A 21,703-nucleotide genomic window follows, 5' to 3' on the forward strand; every position below is an offset into this window, starting at 1 on the left:
CTTGGTTGGAACGAAATATCGCCTCTCAGTCCTTTTGGCCGTAGGGGCCAATGAGGCAGGGGTTTGCCACAAGGTGCGGGATGTGTCCGTAATGGTCTTTATGAGAGGTAGGGCTACCCTGGATGGGCCTGATGGGGTCAGGATATGAATCACCGGATCCGTGTCCACCTCGATCTCCTCAGTCTGGATCGAGAGGCTTTGGGCTGCTCGAGTAAGCAGTTGTTGGAGGATCCTATTGTCCTCCAGGGCCGGTGCCGTTGAAGTTCCCGCTACTGCCTCGTCCAGAGATGAGGAGGAAGAGATCCCTTGAAGAGGGCCTTCATCTACCCCCTCTCCCTCTACGAGGGCCTGCGGCACATGGTACTCAGGCTGCGCGGCCGGTGCAGACTCAGGATGCGGCACCGCGGCCGGTATCGGGGTCGACACCGAGCGACAAGGCGTGCTGGGCGGTGCCTGCGGTGCTGGGAGCAAGGTCTCCGTCGGTGCGTTGTCTGGCTAGGCGGTGCCGTGTCCCTTTGTGGCACACTCCTGTCAGACGGCGGTGCCGGTGGCATTAGCGGCGGTACCGCGGACGTCGAAGAGACAGATGAGGCTCGTGAGCGGGGTCCGTACGCCTGACCCACTGACTGGTGGTAGGCCCACGGCGTCCAGAACGGCCACTGGGGGGGCAGTTGCCACTGCTGCTGCTACTATGGTGGGTATGGCTGGGCACTTGTACGCGAGGACGATCGCCTACTTCTCGATCTGTTAGAGCGGTACGAGTCTGCCTCCGAGTCCGAAGTTTCCGAGTAGGAGGACATAGGAGGCGCGGTACCCACTGTCGCCGTAGAGGGTGCTGTCTGCACCGGTGCCACTAGAGTGGCGCGGCGCGGGGAGCGCGGCGAGAGCAATGCCGGTTTACCCCTAGATTGATAATGGGGCCGAGCGGCAGCCGGAGGTTCTCTGCACCGGTGCGGCGACGCCGGCACCGGGAGGTTCAAGAGGTCTGAGGCGACCTCGAACGCCTCTGGCGTCGATGGGAGGCGCACTTCCTCCATCGTGTCCGGGGATCTAGGCCTGTCCGGACTCGACCGTACCCTCTCCGGGGTGGGAGTCAACGGGATGGCCGGATGGGTCTGTGGCGCGAATTGTCCTGTAGTAGACGTGGACGGCGCCGGCCCTTTAGAGTCCCGGTGTGGAGAACGATCCCTCACCGGCCTGTTCTTTTTAACCGGCACTGGCGATGGGGAAGGGTGTCTCACAGAGGACGGTTTCTTGTGCGCCGACTCTCTCTGGTGCCGGGGTTTGGTGGGCTTGGCCTCACGACTCATCTCCGGCGCCGGAGCACTGCGCACCGAGGATGAAGTGCTTGGTGCCGTCTCAGTAGGCCCGGGATCTGATTGCGGCCGCAGGGCCGCCTCCATTAGGAGGACTTTAAGTCTCTGCTATCTATCTTTGAGTCTCCTGGGGCGAAAAGCCCTGCAGATACTGCACCTGTCTTTTGGGTGGCTCTCGCCTAGGCACCTCAAGCACGAAGAGTGCGGGTCACTCTTCGGCATGAATTTCCCGCAGTCCCGGCAGAGTTTGAACCCTGGGGACCCTGGCATGCCCCAGCGGGGCGACGAAAACTTGGGGAAAACCCCCCAAGTAATAACTAACTAAGCTAACACTTAAACTAACTAACTAACTAACTATTTACAACAACAACGACGGAACACTGCTACGATTGCTGAAGAGCAAGCGAAGTTCCAGCTAGCCGTCACCGGCGGTAAGAAGGAACTGAGGGGGTGGAGGGTCGGCTGGCCCCTATATACAGCGACATGAAGGCGCCACTCCAGGGGGCGCCGAAGCCGACCCTACGGACGCGGCTATAGTAAAATCTTCCGGCTGGCGTGCACGCGGCGCGCACACACCTGCTTGGAATGGACATGAACAATCACTCGAAGAAGAACAGTCACTGTCCAAGAAAATTCTAAGGTAGCAAATGTTGTAAGTATATTTTAAAAAAGCTTCTAGGAGTGATCCAAGCAATTACAGAGTAGTAAGCCTTATATATGCACCTGGAAAACTGGTTGAAATGTTAGTTAAAATAGAACAAAACTCCTGTAAAATCATACGATAGACTCTAACCAGCACAGTTTGTGCACTGGAAAATTGTGTCTCACTAATCTTTTAGAATTCTTTGTACATATCAATAAAGCAGTGAATAAAGGAGAACCAACTGACATAATATGACTTCCAAAAGCTCTCTGATAAAGTCCTGCAGAAGAAGCTAAATAGCCATGGGTTGAGAGGAAAAGTATTGTAATGGATCACAAACTAATCCTATTCTTTATTTTGTCTATGTAAATAGTCAATTGTCATCATCACAGAAGATGGACAGCATGCCTCAAGGATCCCTAGTAGGTTCCATGGTGTGTGATACATTTATTGTGATCTGGAAAGGAGAAGGGTTTTTTAAGTTAATGAGGATCAGAGGGGACTATGAGGGACTTCAGAGAAACAAACATGCTAGGTGAATGGGCAATATGATGACAAGAAATTCAATACCGATAAATGTAAAGTAATGCACAGTGATGGGAAAAAAGTTATACTACTCATATTTATTACAGGATTCTAAATTAACTGATCAGCTCTAGGAAGGGCCCTCGGTATTACTATAGACGGCTCAATGTGCAGCTGTGATTAAAAAAGCTAACAAGCTGTTAGGATGCATAAGGAATAGGATGGTGACGAATACAAAAATATTGTAATACTTTTATATAAATCAATAGTGCAGCCTCATCTGGAATATTGTGTATAGTACTGGTCATCCCATCTCAAAAAGGACATTGCAAAACTACAAGGGAGTTCAAAGAAGAACGACAAGAATGATCAAGGTCAGAGAGACCTAATGTGAGGGTCTGAGGCAGTAGGGCTATTCCTATGAATATCTTGAATTTTCCCTCTCAACTGTGGAGGGGGAAAAAAAAAAAAAAAAAAAATCAGACATTTCCAAGTCGCCCTCATCGCTGTGGATCTCTCCTTCCTGAAGAGGATTTTTGTTCCCTAGTGACTGCCTCTTACAAACAGGGTATCTGAAGGACTTCAAGTCACCAGTCGTAAAATAGCACTGGTTCCCATGGGGGGGTATCAGTAAGAGAGAGAAGATATTTGATCCTGGAGGAGATTCGTTTTCCCTCTTATGCTTACCCTGGCCACTCTGACTACCCAAATGAAATGACATTCCTGTGTACCTTTTTTACATCCTAGTCCCTGGGGTAGAGAGGGGCACAAACCCTATGTAGGGATCTGCTTTGTGTGTGAAAGCCTGGCACTTCTCGGAATTTTTTCAGCAATCAGTTATGCTATACTCCTGCAAGGACTAAATCACTGCATGTGGGATAGAGTCCACAGACTGGCAGCTACTCCAGGACAAGGGCTAAGAACCTCAAAGACTTCTGAGGCCTAAAAGTACTCCATTCTCTCCTTTTCTCAGGAGTTTCTTTCACCTGTCAATGTCACTGAGACCCCATCCGTTGGAGAAAAAAACAACAACTGAGCTCTGTGAGCTGTCAAGTTCCTTCTATGCAGGGAATGACGCCAAAATCTGTCAGTGTACTGTCTCCATCTGTTGGCAGGAAGAAGTTATAATCAAGCACATGGACTAGCAAAAAGGACCAAAGAACAAATTCTAACAATTGCATTTATTCTTGGATAAAAATCTAGCAAATATATAAGTTGTCTTTAGTTTGCTTAAATATTCCATAATAGGTTAAATTAGCAACTTTATATGACTAATTCTTAATAGCCTGGTGGTTCAAGGTTAGCCATTCACACCTTTGGAATGCACAAACATTTTTGTAGAATACTTCCTGTGTCTCCAGCAAAACAAGTGTAATCTTTAAAATAAATTAAAAACAAAAAGCAAGTCCTTTAAACAACAGGCTCCTATCTGAACACTTTAAGCAATCTGACATAGGTATTTTTGAAAATGTTAACCTAAATGACTTAGGAGTCAAAGTCTTAAGTCCTATTTTCAGAAGTGACTCAATCACTTAGTCTCCACTCCTATTGACTTTCAATTAAACTTAAGTTCCCAAGACATTTTTGAAAATGGAATATAGGCACTTTTGACATTTTTACCCCATAGTTAAATACAAGAAATCAAAGAAGAAAATAGCAACACCATACACTTAAGGATCCAGGCAGAACAAAAAAAGACCAATTCTTTATTCTTCTTTTTAAAGATCAGCCTCAATAATATTGGCTTCTTCAGCAGCAAGCATTAAAGCATTGCTTTACAAACGAGCATTTCTATATAAAGTTCTTTATTCCACAATGGCATTTTCAAAAGATCACAAATGACACAACCAAGGCTGCCTGTTCATCTCTGAAAATTTAGTCACCTTCTATACCCATCTGATCACTGCTATGGCAGAATAAACTGCATATATAAATACATGAAGGGTGGTACTGAATAGATTATTTCAATGCCTTTTTAAAGACAGACTCTCACGCATATCCTTGAGCAAAGCATCTTCCATGAAAAGGATCATCCTCTTTGGCACATGTGCCTATGGATTTTCAGAAAATAATGTCATTCTTTCTAGAGAGGGCTTATAGATTTTTTTTTTTTTTTTTTAAATGAGTCTGCTGGGTGTGAATTTTATATCTAAAAATTTTTTATTCTTCCTTATCCATGTCCTGGACTAGCAGGACTTCCTGACTTGGAATTGTATAACAAAATGCATTAGACATGCACCTCAAGACCTATATTAAAATTTGATTTGGTAAAGAAATGATACTTAATTTGGACATTACAGTCTCCACATCACAAAGCTAGCACACAATCTGACATGAATTATAATATACTCAGAAAGAGGATGAGAGTGAAAAAGGAGTATTAACAGAAAGGTACTCAGTAGCACTGATTGAAGCATTCAGTTCCATCTGAGAAAACTCAACATCATTTATGAAAAGAAAGTTACAACATGGTCAGTTTTTCTGAAAGCAACTGAACAAAATCCCCACAAAATTTAAGGCAATGTTTTCTGGATTTTATTTTATTTTTTATTGGACCTACTAAGTTCTCAATGTCAGAAGTTCACCTACACTGAATGGCAAAACAATTAGGTTGACCGGAAGAGTCAGCCTCATTTTTGCTGTTTCTGTTATCCATGCTGAATCCACGGCAAGTTAGCAGTGTCTGGGCAGAAAAGTAGGGATTTAATAAATAGAAACAAAAATATTTTTATTCTAGGAAATAGTGATAAGATCGAGGCAGATTCCTTTAGCAAGTTTATACCACAAGTTGCCAAGAGGATGGTACTGCAAAACATTGTAAGTCTCTCTTCAGGGAATATAGTAAACTATTATAGAAACTTACAGGTGAAATCCTGACCCCCACTTATATAAAAGGAAGTTTTGCCATTGACTTCAATAGGGCCAAAATTCCACCCCAAGAGTTTCTGCAAGCCTTTACGAGAGCTACATTTCAAAATACTCTTATTTTACTTTACATTCATTATTAATGCCGCATGAGTTCTGTGCCTTACCTAGAAATGCTGTTCTGGTTTATTATTTGCTGAGTTTCTCTTTCCTATGTCCATAAAACTGTTTTATACTTGTATGATTTTACATATTGTGTGTTATGGAATATTAAAACATTAAATAAGAACTACAAAAAAACTTGAATAGGGTTTTAAAACGACTTAAGGTTGTTTTCTTTCATTTCATTCAAAACAGCTACTTTAAACGCATATTGTTTAGTGTCCAAATATTGCTCAGAAATAATTTACAGAATACTTACCATATTATGATGTCATCATAGGTAAAACCTAATTTTTCTTCAGTGTGGCCAGTATTACAAAGAAGCTGCAAGCAAAATAAAATACTCATGTTTGATAACGCTTTAAAAATCAGATTTATTCTTTAACGCTTGAAAATCTCAGGCAATATTTTTAAAACAATCTAGAGGATTTAGCACTTCTTCCATGAAAATTAACAGATGATGTGTCAATCTCAGAGTGCTTTAAAAATCTCAACCATTACTTTTATATAGAATATTTCATTCATTTAACAGTGGACATACCCAGTCCTTTTGCAAAGCTGTACAGTAACAGTGTAGCCTGAGAGTCAACAGAATTGCCTCTCATTGCTGTTTCCCCGTGTCTTCTTGAAACCCTGATCAGTTGATCCGCTGCATGCACTAGTTGGGTGACTGGGCAAAAAGCCTGGAGAGGGCTAAACTGGACTACAGTCAATGCATTTTCTTTTAAAGATCTGCATTCAGAGGGTTCTTTAAGCACAGAGCAACAGATGGTCCATTTCCATGTTTTGTAACAGCAGCAAAGACTTTTGGACCAAAATTTTCAGAAGCAGCCACTGATTTTGGGTGTCCAATGTAATATTGGCTTGATATTCAGAGGTGCTGAACTACCATAGCTCTTCAAAATCAATAGCAAATGAGGCCCAAGGTGTCAAGTTGAGTACCCAAAAAGGGAGGCAATCTGTAATTAGTGTCCGCTTTTGAATGGTTTGGTTTTATCCATGACTTTCCAGCAAGAGACTGAGAAGTACAGTTACCATACCATATCTGGGCCTAAAACCAAACAAAGGTGTCAAGAAAAAGGTCTAGAAAGTGCCAGTGTTCGGTCTCCACAATCTTCCCTAAAGAAGGATGACTGGAAATAAGATAATGAGTAATAACCTCAACATCTAGTTTTGGCTTCTTGAGTGGGACCTGACAATTCCTTTTAAAAAGACACTGACTCTTTGCCTTTCCACTAAAACTCCTCTAATAATAGCCTCACCACCCTGTGATACAATTAGACTATTCAAGTACAATATAAATCCCACTCAAGATTGGAACTCAACCTTCTTCCAAGCACTTCCAGAACCTCAGCGAGTAACACTGGTTGAACAGAATAGACTTTGCATATGCCCCCTCTGTTCTGACATCAGAGGCTGATAGAATGTAAATCAGAATGATCTTACTGACATACACCAAAACCCCTCACAATGAGAAACTCAACAAGAAAGGAGTATATCAACCTCAAAATAGTGATTTTTAATATTTGCCTAAGATTCTTACTATATTTCTGCTCAGTATTCACTGTGTGTTTAGTGCCATCAATAATAATAAATAATTGCATAACAAAATGTAATATTTAAAATTTAGTATCCAATATACTTACTGTTCAATGTACTAAGCCAAAATATTTAATGTGTGTTCTGTATTCTCCCTACCTCGGTCACCCAGACTCCTGTCATCAGTGGAGCGCAAATCATTTAGATAGGATTCTGTTTTAAAAAAACAGATTTTGCTGACGATAGACTAGATTTAAATGATTTTTTAGGTATACTTTCTGCAAAAAGTGTGACCCTTCTAGGTTTTATGTTGTGACTCTTAGTCCTTTCAATGTTGTGGCCATTTAAATTTAAAAACACTTCACAAATACATGTAATTAGATGTAAGTACATCTTGCTTAATTAATTTTTTTCTATATTGTGAGAAAAAAAAACCCCAAACAGTTGTATGTTGAACTCCAACACAATTAAAAAGGAGCAGACCGGTTAGTAAAAACTTGATCTAGAATGGCTACATTTTGCTTCAAAACTATTCTGAAATATTTGGGATTATGTATTTGCCTTAAAAATAAGTACACACATTGTTACAAGGTAATTTCAATAAATTTAAAAATATAAAGGCCTAATTTTTCTCCTTGTTTCCAAATTGTAGTGAGCTCAACACCAGACATCTGCATGCATTAACTGGTTATGACAGTGTGTCACATCCTAGTATTTATTTTTGAGACACCATTAATGTTGGACTGCCTATGGCCACTTTAGCATTTCTATTGGCGTCTTATGAAGTGTAAAAATTGGTTGACAAAACAGTGTGAGGAAATACTTGTTAAAAGTGGTTTTTTGTTGTATTCTAGACAAGTGAGTCAATACTTATTTAGGTACATCATTTTAGGAAAAATTATTCACGCACCCTCCCCCCAAATGTAAATATCTGTGAAACAAGAAAGTTATACTTTCATAGAACTTTCTTCAGGATCCTTAACAAGCATTTTCACTATTTGAAAAATCTGAATGATAATTTTGAAGTATGAAAAAAAAATCTTTCCAAAGAGCAAAAATATTCTCTACTGACTAGATAGATTTGTTTTTTTCCTGTATAAGGCGGCGTGAAAACTAGGAAACAATTTCAGACAACAGTAGTATTGGCAAGGTCTGAAAGCGTGCATAATTCTGCAAAGCATAAGAGAAAGCGGAGTTTTTCCAGTATCATGCACCAGGATTAAGATTACATCACTGGCCTGTAAATTACTTTAAAATGGGATTAGTTATAAATTACAAAGTAATATCTCTTTGAAGAAGGGAAGTTGGAAGACTGTCCACCATGTCAAAGTTGGTGAATCATAACAAAATAATTTAAGATACATTAGATATCTGCAAGATTCTCCTCTATAGTATATTTTTAGTGCTTTGTCCAATCCATTCTCCAATAAAGTTCCTTTGAGAAAATAATCAAATTCAATATATTGAAACTTATTCCTGAAGAAAGATAGGCTTAATCTAACCCTGACTTGCAAGGAAAAATTCATAACTTAATCTGATTACACACATAGTTCCATAATTCTGTTTCTAGCCTAATAGTTTTAAGACTATTACTTGGAGAGCAAAAAAGAATATACAGATACAGAATTCACACTAATATAAGAGCCAGACATTAACTATAACTAGTGGGTATATACCATGTAATATGCTACAAAAGTAGCATGTAACACTGGAATTCTCTCTTCAAACCAACAGACAGTATTCTATTGTTTTTTAAAACTGGTCAAAAAAGAAACCTGGTTTGACTGCAATAGTTTCAGTTTTCCATCAGCGCAGAAGAACACATGCCTTCCAGCACTCCCAAACCCCACCAATCCTCACTGAGCTCCCTCTGTTTTTACTACTGCAATAGTGGAAGCAACTCTCCAGGGATCTGAGAACAGCTTTTTAAAGACTTCATCTCCATGGACTGTAGGAGCATCAAAACCATACTATCACAGCCTACAATACCCTGACAACATCTTCAGATCTCTTCACTGTTCTCATCAGGGCTTCTCACTTCTTCTGTAAGGTCTCCAGATAACTTCTCAGCTAAAAATACATAAAATAATTTCCTAATATTACCTTTCCATGCAAGCCATTGTCATTAACTGGTCCATCTGCATTGACGTTAGATTTAGTTCACTAACTCCCTGTTGCCAAGCCTATTTCATGATGTCTCCTGTACTTGTGATTTTGTCCCTTATTTCTCTTCCCTTTGATCATTTTTATCCCTTCATCTTTGACTTCACCGTATATCTCCTCCTCTCACTATTTTTCTACTTTCGTTACTCTACTTACTTCATTTCCACAACACAACTGCATTATGGAGGGGGAACAAATGGAGGAGGAGAGGAGAAATTAAAACAATGGTCTAGAACAGTGGTGGGCAACCTGCGGCCCATCAGGGTAATCCACTAGCGGGCTGCGAGACAGTGTTTACATTGACCGTCCACAGGCACGGCCACCCGCAGCTCCTAGTGGCTGCGGTTCACCGTTCCTGGCCAATGGGAGCTGAGGATGCGGCGGCCAGCCCGCACGGCTTCCCACAGTTCCCATTGGCCGGGAAGGGTGAACCACGGCCACTGGGAGCTGCAGGCAGCCATGCCTGCGGACGGTCAATGTAAAACACTGTCTCGCGGCCCAACAACGGACTACGCTGACGGGCCGCGTGCAGCCCGCAGGTTGTCCACCACTGGTCTAGAAACAACAGACAAAATTTACTAAAAAAGCAGAACTATAACGATACCTATATAATCAACCGAAACAACAACATAATATCAAGGTGATTTAAATTTTCTGGCCCAGTGTGGATTGGACCACACTGCACTAACTGACCATCTATGGAATAAAAGGTCTACCATACCAGAACTGATTTTGGAACTATTTCAGGAAACCTGCCATAATGGAATCTGGACAAAGTACAGATGAAAGAGATGTATCCGTGCAGGATGGATGAATGGAGTTGTAAAAAAGTATAAGTTATCTACAACCAGAGAATTGTGTTCTTAATTTATTGTTGTGTGTTCATGGTCTAGCCATAGATTACAATCCCAGTCTGTCATCTTTAGGAATTGCATTAGATTAAAAAGCTACTTCCTATTAAACCACCAAGATGGGTTCATAGTCACAATGATCTTACTGATGAAACCTTCGCCCTTCCTCTTCTCATCTCTGCCCTATCATTTTGTATCATGTTTAAAATCAGATTTTAAGAAATTCAGTGCACGGTCTTGGTCTTTTTATTTGCCCTGTAAAGTGCCTGGCACTGTTACAAATAGTAATATTAAAAATTAGGCTTGCTATAAGGAAGGCAAGGTAAAGATCTTAATGTAAAAAAAGAGACTTAAGATGAGGAGAAAGTAAGATGGGTTGCATATGTGAAGGAGAAAAAATTAAAGGTATTTGATTTTACAAGCATTTTGTTCTCTTTCCATAAAACATAAGACTTCATTTTTGAGCACATCATCATTACTCAACAAATAAACCATTTGTAAATGTTTCTAATCTGGTTCATTAAAAGATACTGTTCACAGTGTAAACAAATACAATGACAACACTGGAAACTCAAATCTTGCAGAACATTGTCTTCAACTAAATAAAAAGATAAGTGTCTTTACAATGCCTCCCTTCTGATCCCTAATTACTTAAATGAAGAATGAAGTTCATATCTGGAATAATTTAAATGGTATGTTATGCAAAGCACATTTAAAAATATTATCTTTATGTTCATTCTTCTTCTCCCCCTTTAATCCTCCCTCAAGTTGGAATGTTGAGGAAGGAGTGATACGGGGGGAAAGAACATGCTGTGAAAATTTCCAATAATAAAATGGATAGAACTTTAGATTTTTCATTTCAGTTCAACTATTGTTCAAATACAAAATCATTTCTATTGAGAGAGATTTGAGCCTAACAAACATTCTTCTAACACTTAGTGAACTTCACTAATATAAGTTACAATAAAATGTAAAAATCAATAAAGATTATAAATACAAGTACAAATAATACCTCTGCACAACAAGAATTCTTGCTGGCAGTTTAACCAAGACCAAAGACCAAGTAGGTTTGGGGAATAAGCGATTATTTTACCCTCTACGAACGGTTCTGTCTCATCAGGGTTGAAACACTGGCATGAAAATGGAGACTATTACACTGACTCATTATGTATCTTAGTGGTTTCTCAAACTTTTGTTCACAGAACATGTGTCCTTTTTGGCCCAGAGAACAGCATAAGAACCCAAGTGTAGGAAAGTTGCTAGGAGGAGATCTCTCTTCATGAATGATCAAAATGGTCCCTTCTGGCCTTGGGATCTGAAACTGATGGTAAGCCACTGCTGAATCTCTTAGGATATGTCTAAACTTCCAAAATAAAAACAAAGCCACACGCACACATGGCAGAGCTTTTCAAAGCCCATGTCAACTATGGAACTAAAAATAGTGATGTAGACATTCCTGCTCAGGCTGTGGGTGGGTGAGGTTCTGTAGCCTGCTATGTGCAGACTAGAATCAGGTCAGACTAAAATCATTATGGTCCCTTCTGGCCTTAAAAATCTATGACTCTGTACTGCTATATTAAGCCCACTGGTGTGAGTCCTGCAAGTCCAAAGTCAGTTGACCCCGGCTCTGAGACTCTCTGCTGCAAGTTTTTTTGTTTTGTTTTGTTTTTTAAACACACACATTGTAGACATACTCATAGAGGGTTTAAGATTACAAGTCTTCTTAATTTGGCACCTTTCACTAACGCTAGTTTATATATTTCAAAAGCCCATAAAATAAGACTGTAGAAATTCAGTCCTTCACAAATTAACACAGCTGTTTTCCAGTTATGGTCCACAGAATACTGGTGATCCATGAAGAACTTGATGATCACAAGGTTGTGGTTCCTCTATGTTTTCTGATGCTAAATTGTGTAAAAATCAGCTAAAAATACATTAGTTTTCTAATATTACTTTTTCCATGCAAGCAATCACTGTAGTTGCCACACGTGTTATGGAATCATAAATGAGGAGGGAGGTGCTCCACACAATCACAAATGGGAGGGGCAGATGGTCCACAAGATTCTCAGTATTAAAGCCCATATATCTATAAATATAAAAAGCATCTGGTAACTTTTGTACGTCTGTACTCCTATTATATATAATGAAGAGGTTGCAATCTCATCTGAAAGTTTTCTTATTAGTCAACGAAACCCTCTTAATTACATTAAGTTTTAGAACAAATCTATAATCTATTAATTTGCCAAATTCTTCTTATTTCACCTTCATATGCCTTAAGCACGTCAATCTATTTGTACAGAATGCTAAACTCTTAAGAACAGATACACCGATCACAAGGACTTCTGACCTTCACATTTAACAATTAACATGCACTTCATTTTATATATCTACGAGTTCAAACATTACCAAAATACAAAACTGTCCTGTACATTCCAATATTTGGCTTAGGTACTCTTGTACACCCCTTACCTCGATATAACGCAGTCCTCGGAAGCCCCAAAAAAAAAAAATCTTACCGCATTATAGGTGAAACCGCGTTATATCAAACTTGCTTTGATCCGCCGGAGTGCGCAGCCCCCCCCCCGGAGCACTGCTTTACCGTGTTATATCAGAATTCGTGTTATATCGGGTAGCATTATATCGAGGTAGAGGTATAGTTTACTAAAATGGAAATGGGCTAGTATAGCTTTTAAATTCCTGGAATTAATCCAAGCATACCAAGAGACTTAGTTTTAAGTTTTAACATTAATACACCTTTTCAGCCTGTCCCTCATTCTTATTTACTGGCCATAATTCAGTTCTGAAATTCACATATTTCAATACAACAGCAAATCAAAAAGAAAAATAGAACAGATTCCTGGAATGGTTAATTTAATATTAGCACAAAAATGTTATGCTAGGCCACATAGTGGCTTTTTAACCCACATATTTCAATGAAGATCTTTTCGTGCTTACTGTCACCCATGAGTTGTTCATGTTACTGGGATGAGTCATAGCAATTCTAGCACCATAGAAGCATGACTTAGAAACAGCAGCTCAAAATAGCAAAACCACAGGAGGTCCAAAGCATATATAAAATTGAATATAGTCTATTAACTGTAATGAATACGTAATACATTAGTGAGATACTCACAGAAGAATTAAATCATAATGAAAGGCCTTGTGACATGCCCCAACGATGGCCACAGAATCTACATTTGAACTAGTCTATTCTGAAAGTTTGTTACACAGCTGAATCTCTTTGACAGAACGTTATTGGAGGCTCTTTCATGTTTCATCCTAGGCTTTCTGAACCACCTTGTACCACAGTAACATAGCTGTCATGCTGGGTCACGCACAGTCAGTCAATGATGAATGTAAGTGTTAACACAACAACTTGAAAAGGCAACGGCAGCAGACTAGAAGCCAATGCAAGGACCAAAGGCACACAGCCTATCCTGTTGAGCTGTCAGCTTACTATATACTGCATGAACTGAAGGTTCTGCCTTATACTTCTCCATTCTGCCCTTGCTACAGTGAATTTCAGCAAATATATGGACCATTGAGGCTGGATTCTCATCCAGCAGGAAGGGGCAAAATTTCTAGTAAACTGGAAGGCAGCAACAGCTTTGACAACATTTCACCAAAAAGAACCCCCACAACTTTCTTAACTTGCTTACTATCTCTTTTCATTCTTTTTCAGAACAAAATGTTGCAGTCTAAGTCATTTTCCTCTCAATGTCTTACTAATTACACCCCAATTTTCAAATACATTCACCATCTCCCTTCAGTTAACACAGCAAGTTTAACAACCTTCGCCTTCAGAGAACTGCACAATCTTGCCCACATCTACATCTCTGCTCCTATTTCTTTCTACACTTTTTCACTCCGTTCATTCACCTAATCCATGCGCCTTCTTCCTTTTTCACCCCAAAGTTTGCAACAGCTTTCCTTGTGCAATCAGACCTCTCCACATTAAAATCCCTCCTGTGAACACGCTTCTGTTAAGCCCTAAAATGATGTTCACTGCTCGACTCTAACACATCCAACTCCTACTGGCACAGCACATATAATTTGCATCTGAATTAGTTCACAACATCCTTAGTACAAGGAGCATGTCATCTTTACATATAAAATTTCCAGTGTTAGTACTCAAAATTAATAGTAATTATGATCTTTACAGAACAGGAGAAATGCATGGAACCAAGAAAAATGAAGTGTCTTTTCTGTTACACAAGCCTAGTGAACTGCTTCATTAAAAAGTCAGTTTAATTTTTGCCACCATCATGTGCTCTTATGAAAAAAAAAAAAAAAAAAAAAAAACTTTCAAGCCTATTAGTAGCATTTTAATTATAATAGCAAAAATTCATAGAGCCTGCAAAACTAATTCTTCCTAATTCATACCTGCAAACTCTCATTCTCCAGAGGACTGGACTTGTAACACTTGTAATAAGCAAGCTGAAAAAAGTCAACACCAATATTCTAAATAGCTATTGAACAAATATATTGAACTGCAGCACGTGAGTATTTTTCAAAGAACAGGCGAGTATGAAAATAAAATAAAATCCTCAGATTTGGCAGAAATATTACCCCACTTTTACTAAACCTACATTTGGTAAAACTGAACCAAGGGATCTTTGTTCATGCAGAAGTCAGATAAATTAATTTGGACTTTTCCGGCCAGAACTCATGTCTAATGTTATGATTTCTAGCCATTCTGGAACATTTGAATGTGTTAGCTTCAGATTTATTTTCTTTAAAAAGGAATGACTTTTGAAGATAATTTAATTGCAAAAAAAATACATCATACTTTAAAGAAAAGGTATGTATTTACATTCCAGGAATTTTCAAACAAAATCCTTTAGGATTTTGTTGGCCTGGAGTCAGCTATACTCATTACTTTATCTACTGAAGTGATGTCAGAAGGTAGGCATGGTTGTTTGACATGCACGTGGTTAAGAGATCACATCACCAGTTCCCTCTGCCCTCACCTTAAAAGGAGCTTTAACTCTTAGGATATAGTCCTCACTAAATAATGGCATTTCAACCATCACATCAGCAAGTGTTACCACAGAAAAATATCTATAAATAGGATAATTTTGAAAATGTTACATTTATTTTTTCATAACATACTTAATTTTACCTAATGCTACTGACTAGCAGCCCATAAAAACATGAATGCTTATATACTGCTGGCCATCTGACTGAACATTTGCTTGCTTTCCCATTATTAAGGCTACGATTTTGTCACTGAGGTTGCGGAAGTCATGGAATCCGTGCCTTCCAAAGACCTCCATGACTTCAGCTCCAGTGGCTGGGAGCTGCAGGGTCCTGTCGCCTCTCGCAGCGACAGGGAGCTGTGAGGTACCCCCGCCGCCTGAAGCAGCAGGCCCCCAAACTCTGAGCCTTCATGGGCAGCAGAGGTACCCTGGAGCCCCCCGACTGCAGCAGCGGCAAAGGGGGACCCCCACAGTCCCCTGGTTGCCACAGAGGACAGGGGGACCGCCGCAAGCCCTCAGGTGCCATGGGGAGGCCCCCCACAGCTCCCCACTGCAGTGGCAGCAGGGGGATCCCCGCAGCTCCCCACCACTGGGGAGGGGGTAGGGGGACCCTGCAACTCCCTGCCATCACAAGGGTCAGGAGGACTCTGGAGCTCTGAACCCTCACAGGTGGTGGGGGCCCCGGAGCTCCCAACCACCCTGCAGCTGCCCAGCCCATTCCCATTTTATCATGGATATTTTTAGTAAAAGTCACGGACAGGTCACAAAGCAATAAAGAAACTCACGGAAGCCCGTGATCTGTTCCTGACTTTTACTAAAAATATCCATGACAAAATCTTAGCCTTACCCATTACCAAACCTAAAGAGGACCCACCCATCTTTGATTCATTTATGTGGTCACAGGAAGATCTTCAAGTTTCCGGACTTCTTGCTGGTTAATATTGAAACCTTCATGTTAAACTTTATGAATTTCCTTGGGTTTCTCCCCACCCCAATGATATTTGGGAAGGAAATTACAAGTGGTTTATATACCAGCATTTTCTCTACTTTTGCAATTGTAATCCAGTGGAAATATCCACTGGATTCCAAGTATATAATTCAGAAGCCATTTGTAGAATCCTAAATTATAAAAATTGTAAAAAAATTCATGTGAATAAATTTAATCTCATATTTGCCTACTGTGAGGTTTCTTACCCCTTTCAAGCCTAAGAGTATAATATAAATAATAAACAGCAAAAAAATCGTTCACAAATATTCTAAAAACTCTTGCCAAGAGACAGAAGTTTATTTAAAAAACTGATTTACACTTGCATTTCCTATCAAACCACTCACAATGGAAAATCACCTATCCAGGTTACAAACATTACAATCTAGATCAATCTAATATCTTAACTCCGAAACATAATAATACTCCAACACACTCAGACTCCGTAGGCCATAACAAACTCCTTTTCAATACCAGCCTACAACCACCAACAGCTCATACATCTAATTCCTCAAAAAATACAGATGTAAAAATCTTACCTCTAATCAGCAAGATTAAGAAACACGCTTGTAGAATAATCTATAATGTATTTATCAAGAAAGAAATATAAAGGTCAGAGTTAAGTTGTGCAAGTGAGAAATTTTGAGGATTTGGAGGATACATCTTAAGTGAAATCTGCCTACAAGTCTAACCTTTCCCTTTCCCATTTTACCCTCCTTTGTGCTTCCATTACTACGAATATTGGGGGATGGGCAGCCTTGCAGGTAAATTTGCCTAACAAGCACAGCTTGTCTCTCCTAGGCTATGGCTACACTGGCACTTTACAGCGCTGCAACTTTCTCGCTCAGGGGTGTGAAAAAACACACCCCTGAGCGCAGCAAGTTACAGCGCTGTAAAGGGCCAATGTAAACAGTGCCCCTGCGCTGGGAGCCGCACTCCCAGCGCTGTAAGCTAATCCCCTCGGGGAGGTGGAGTACCTGCAGCGCTGGGAGAGCTCTCTCCCAGCGCTGGCACCGCGACCACAATCGCACTCCAAAGCGCTGCTGCGGGAGCACTCCCATGGCAGCGCTTTGGAGTTTTGAGTGTAGCCATGCCCCTAGCCCCCCTCCTTCCAACCTTTTTCCAACTCTTAAGGTATGTCTACACTTAAAACACTACAGCAGTGCAGCTGTACCACTTCAGTATAGACACTACCTATGGCGATGGGAGGAATTCTCCCATCGGCGTAGTAATCCATCTCTCTGACAGTGGATAGCTAGGCTGATATAAGAATTCTCCTGTCAACATAGCGCTGTCTACACTGGGTTAGGTTGGTATACTACGTCTCTCAGAGGTTTGGGTTTTTCACACCCTTGAGAGACGTAGCTATACCAAAGTAAATTCCTAGTGTAGACCAGCTCTCAGAGAAGAAAGGAAACTAGGACAATACCATGTCTTTATCAATAGCCTGCAGTTAGAATGATAGCCTGGCGTAAAACTGTAGACAGGAATAAGGCTGGTTTGGGAGTAGAGTAGGGATGTTTATGAGAGGAAGTGGTGCTGTGGAGCTGGGAAAACAGAGCAGCAGCATCATGAAGAAAGTGGTTGACAATGGAAGTACACGATGGACACTGGGAGATCTGTAAGCTCTTGATCACTAAGGCTTTGTCTACACTGGAAACTGAATGACAAAACTTCTGTCGTTCAGGGGCATGAAAAAACCACACCCCCGAATGACAAAAGTTTTGTCTATGAAAAGCGTCAGTGTGAACAGTGCTTTGTCGGCAGGAGAGCTCTTTCCTGCTGACAAACAACAGCTACACTGCACACCTTTTAGCGGCACAGCCATGTCGCTAAAAGGTGCGTAGTGTAGACAAAGCCTAAAAAACAACTTACTTAGAACAAAGTTCAGGTTGCCTGGCGGTATCTCGTGCACCTCCAGAAAGTCAAGTTCAGCAAAACTCAAAACTTCTAAAACCAAGAAGTACAGAATTGAGGTAAAGGCCAATGTAACCTTAACTTTGACTTCCTTGAGCTACTAGTAATAATTCGCATGCACTTCAGATGCACTCACTGTGTAAGGTGTAGATGTGTTGAATTATGCAGGAATTAGATGGAGCAGCTCGGCTGAGTTCTGATTGTTATATAAGGTGATGGGGGAGGAAATATGACTCCACCGCCCACCTCACCGCCGTGCGTGATTAAAGGAAAGAGGTGCACGAGTACTTTCAAAGATCTAGTATGCCTCCTTTCAGCACTGTGTTGCTTAGGTTGCATTAGTAGCAGGGCTTCTTCTTGCAATGGGGCTTGCCAACAGTTAATTAGAATAGGAGTGTGGACTATGGGCTTAATGAAAAGTGAAATTTAGCGATAAGTGGTACTGCATGCATAAGGTGAAGGGGTTGTAAAATTTAAACAGATGTGAGGGTTTTTTCTGAGTAGGGCTAAGCGCTTGAGTGTAGAGGAGGTGGAGGTAGCTCCTGTTTAGTACAGCGCAAAGGCAGAGTGCAGGTATGTGTTAAGATTTTGTGGAACTGTACTTTAACTCTATTTCATGGTTTTCAGCCTTTGAGATTTGCTAAACTCAACTTTCTGGAAGAGCATGAGTTAACACAGAGTTAATGTCGTCCAGTGGTAATCAAGTATGTCAGTGAATTTCCTTCTTTTGTCAATTGCCCCCCCCCAAAGGTGGGGTAAATGTCCAGTGACTGAGACAATTTTGGCTGGGGACAGGAGAAGAGTGTTTGCAGAATGTGTCAATCTTAATAGTTTTTTCCCCCACTCCAAGGGGCTTTATCTCAGAAATCCCTTGGTAAATGGGGATCACCAATCCTACCCTGCATACCACATTTCAAGATATTCTGAGAAGCCATGTGGATTTCAGAGCACTTAGAAGAGTCTAAGCTTTAAAACAGAAAGTTGATTTTAACCTTATGTGGCTGAAGATCTGCTATAATCACAGAATTGTAGAACTGGAAGGACCTCGAGAGGTCATCTAGTCCATTCCCCTGCACTCAAGGCAGGACTAAGTATTATCTAGACCATCCCAGAAAGGCGTTTGCCTAACCTGCTCTTAAAAATCTCCAATGACAGAGTCCACAACCTCCCTAGACAATTTATTCCAGTGCTTAACCACTCTGACAATTAGGGAGCTTTTCCTAATGTCCAACCTAAACAACCGTTGCTGCAATTTAAGTCCATTGCTTCTTATCTGATCCTCAGAAGTTAAGGGGAACAATTTTTCTCCCTACGCCTTGTAACAATCTTTTAAGTACTTGAAAACTATTATGTCCTCTCCATCTTCTCTTCTCCACATTAAACAAACAACCTCACTTAAAAAAAAAAAAAATTCCTCCTACATCATGTTTTTTAGACCTTTAGTAATTTTTATTACTCTTCTCTGGACTTTCTCCAATTTGTCCACATCTTTCATGAAATGTGGTTCCCAGAACTGGACACGATACTTCACTAGATGCCTAATCAGCACAGAGTAGAGCGGAAGAATTACTTCTCGCATCTTGCTTACAACACTCCCGCTAACACATCCCAGAATGATGTTTGCTTTTTTTGCAACAATGTTACACTGTTGACTCATATTTAGCTTGTGATCCACTAGGACCCCCGGATCCTTTTGCACAGTACTCCTTCCTGGGCAGTCATTTCCCATATTGTATGTGTGGCAACTGACTGTTCCTTCCTAAGTGGAGTACTTTGCATTTGTCCTTATTGAATTTCATCCTATTTCAGACCATTTCTCCAATTTGTCCAGATCATTTTGAATTTTAATCCTATGCTTCAAAGTACTTGCAACCTCTCCCAGCTTGGTATCGTCTGCAAACTTTAAGTACACGCTCTTTGCCATTATCTAAATAATTGATTAAGATACTGAACAGATCTGGACCCACAACTGATCCCTGCAGGACCCCACTTGATATGTCCTTCCAGCTTGACTGTGAACCACTGATGATTACTCTCTAGGAATAGTTTTCCAACCACTTATGCACCCACCTAACAGTAGCTTCATCTAGGTTGTATTTCCCTTGTTTGTTTATGAGAAGACCATGCGAGACAGTATCAAAAAGCCTTACTAAAGTCAAGATATACCACATCTACCACTTTCCCCCCCATCCACAAGGCTTGTTGCCCTGACAAAGAAAGCTATTAGGTTTGGTGGACATGATTTCTAATGAAGATTTATGCCAAACAGGATTTTTTCCCCCGTTTAATTTTAAAATTTAGAACCCAGAATTCTGGGTTCAAAACTACACTCCCTCTGTATTATCATAGTCACTAGTGCTTTGATTTGCAGTAACTGTGGTGGTTTAGCTAAAAGATGCTAAACACACATACAAAAAAAAAAAAAACAAAAAAAAAAAAAACACCTTTCGGGGCTAAACTTCAAAACTGATTGATTTAATTGTTTTCCCTGGAAGAGTTATTAAACTATTTTATTCAAAATGTTTCAGAAAATTCAGTTGTCCTCTCAACAATACTTGTTGTAATCTAATACTGGAGTCACTACCAATTTCATAATATTGACACACTATGGATCAAATGACTGATTGTCCTGCACACTTAAAGTATTATCATCATGATTTGATATAAGCCTAAATTTGCCCCCTCAGTGTTTTAGTACTTTAGTTGAGGGCAACAAATTCACCCAACATCTACAGAACTCAGAGTGTTTCTCAAATTAACTGCTTTTCAGTTGTAAATCTTTGCTTCTCTGGCCAACTGAAACACAGACTCACCCACCAGTTTTGTGCTTGAAACCTGCATTTGGAGTTCAGCTGATCAACAGATACAGTAACATGTTTTGAATGGAATTTCTTAGCCATACGTGCAAGAAAAGGGAGTGACCATTCCAATCATCTGGCATGCTCCCGCTAAATATCCTCAGTCATGAATATTTTTTGTAAATATTTAAGTAACTGACAGTTTCTTATGTGGATCATCAAATGCCAGGACTCACTAAAACTCAAATTAATTTTATAATCAGTACAGTTCCAATACAGGAGGAATTTAATCTAAATAAATTCTACCAAACTAGTGTCTATATTAAACACAGCATCATAATAAATACTTATGCACAGAGTATTTATAAGCAACCTTAATACTGGCCATAGCTTAATTTTGAGTACTTGATTTTGCAACCTCAATAATTACTCCACTCTGTTCATAAATAATTTATGATGGCAAGATTAGAGATTTAACTATAGCAATACAATTTAAATATAACAGAAACAGTGACCAGATACTTATTCCTAGGTTTCTTCTCCCCACTAAGCACGCTCCGACAGAGCCAGTATTGTCCATTACGATGATGGATCTAATGCATTACTGTTAGTAGAGGACCTAGAACATGTAAAAGACTATGTATTATAAACATAAGGGCAGATCAGATCAACGTATAGCCAATATCTAACGTAGAAAATTAATGCAGTCACATCACCATACTGACTTGTCAAGAGAAGGATTGAAAATTAATTACACTTTTAGATACGGATTTTGCCAACAGATAAGGGTCCACCAGTCACATTTACATCACTACTGAGTCGAACTAGAGAAAATGCCTTACAGTGATAGGCTTAGTGCACAGCTACACTAGAGAGTTTACAGCACTGCAGCTAGCCACTCTAAGACATTGGCTCAGCTACTCCAGCTGCCACAAGTGATGGAAGCAAGCTCTCCCGCCA

General features: G+C 40.4%; 1 protein-coding gene across 1 annotated transcript in view; it reads right to left on the reverse strand.

The window, feature by feature from the left end:
* Positions 1 to 5,656: 5,656 nt before the first annotated feature.
* The window catches only part of LOC135880007 (rapamycin-insensitive companion of mTOR-like), a 67,534-nt gene continuing 51,487 nt past the window's right edge, over positions 5,657 to 21,703 (reverse strand). The window contains exon 4 of the mRNA XM_065406076.1: positions 5,657 to 5,835. Within this exon, the coding sequence (XP_065262148.1) occupies positions 5,767 to 5,835 (69 nt within the window). The 3' untranslated portion in view covers positions 5,657 to 5,766. The remainder of the gene's footprint in view (positions 5,836 to 21,703) is intronic.

Source organism: Emys orbicularis, chromosome 6, assembly GCF_028017835.1.
Source record: "Emys orbicularis isolate rEmyOrb1 chromosome 6, rEmyOrb1.hap1, whole genome shotgun sequence".
Taxonomy (NCBI): Eukaryota; Metazoa; Chordata; order Testudines; family Emydidae; genus Emys; species Emys orbicularis.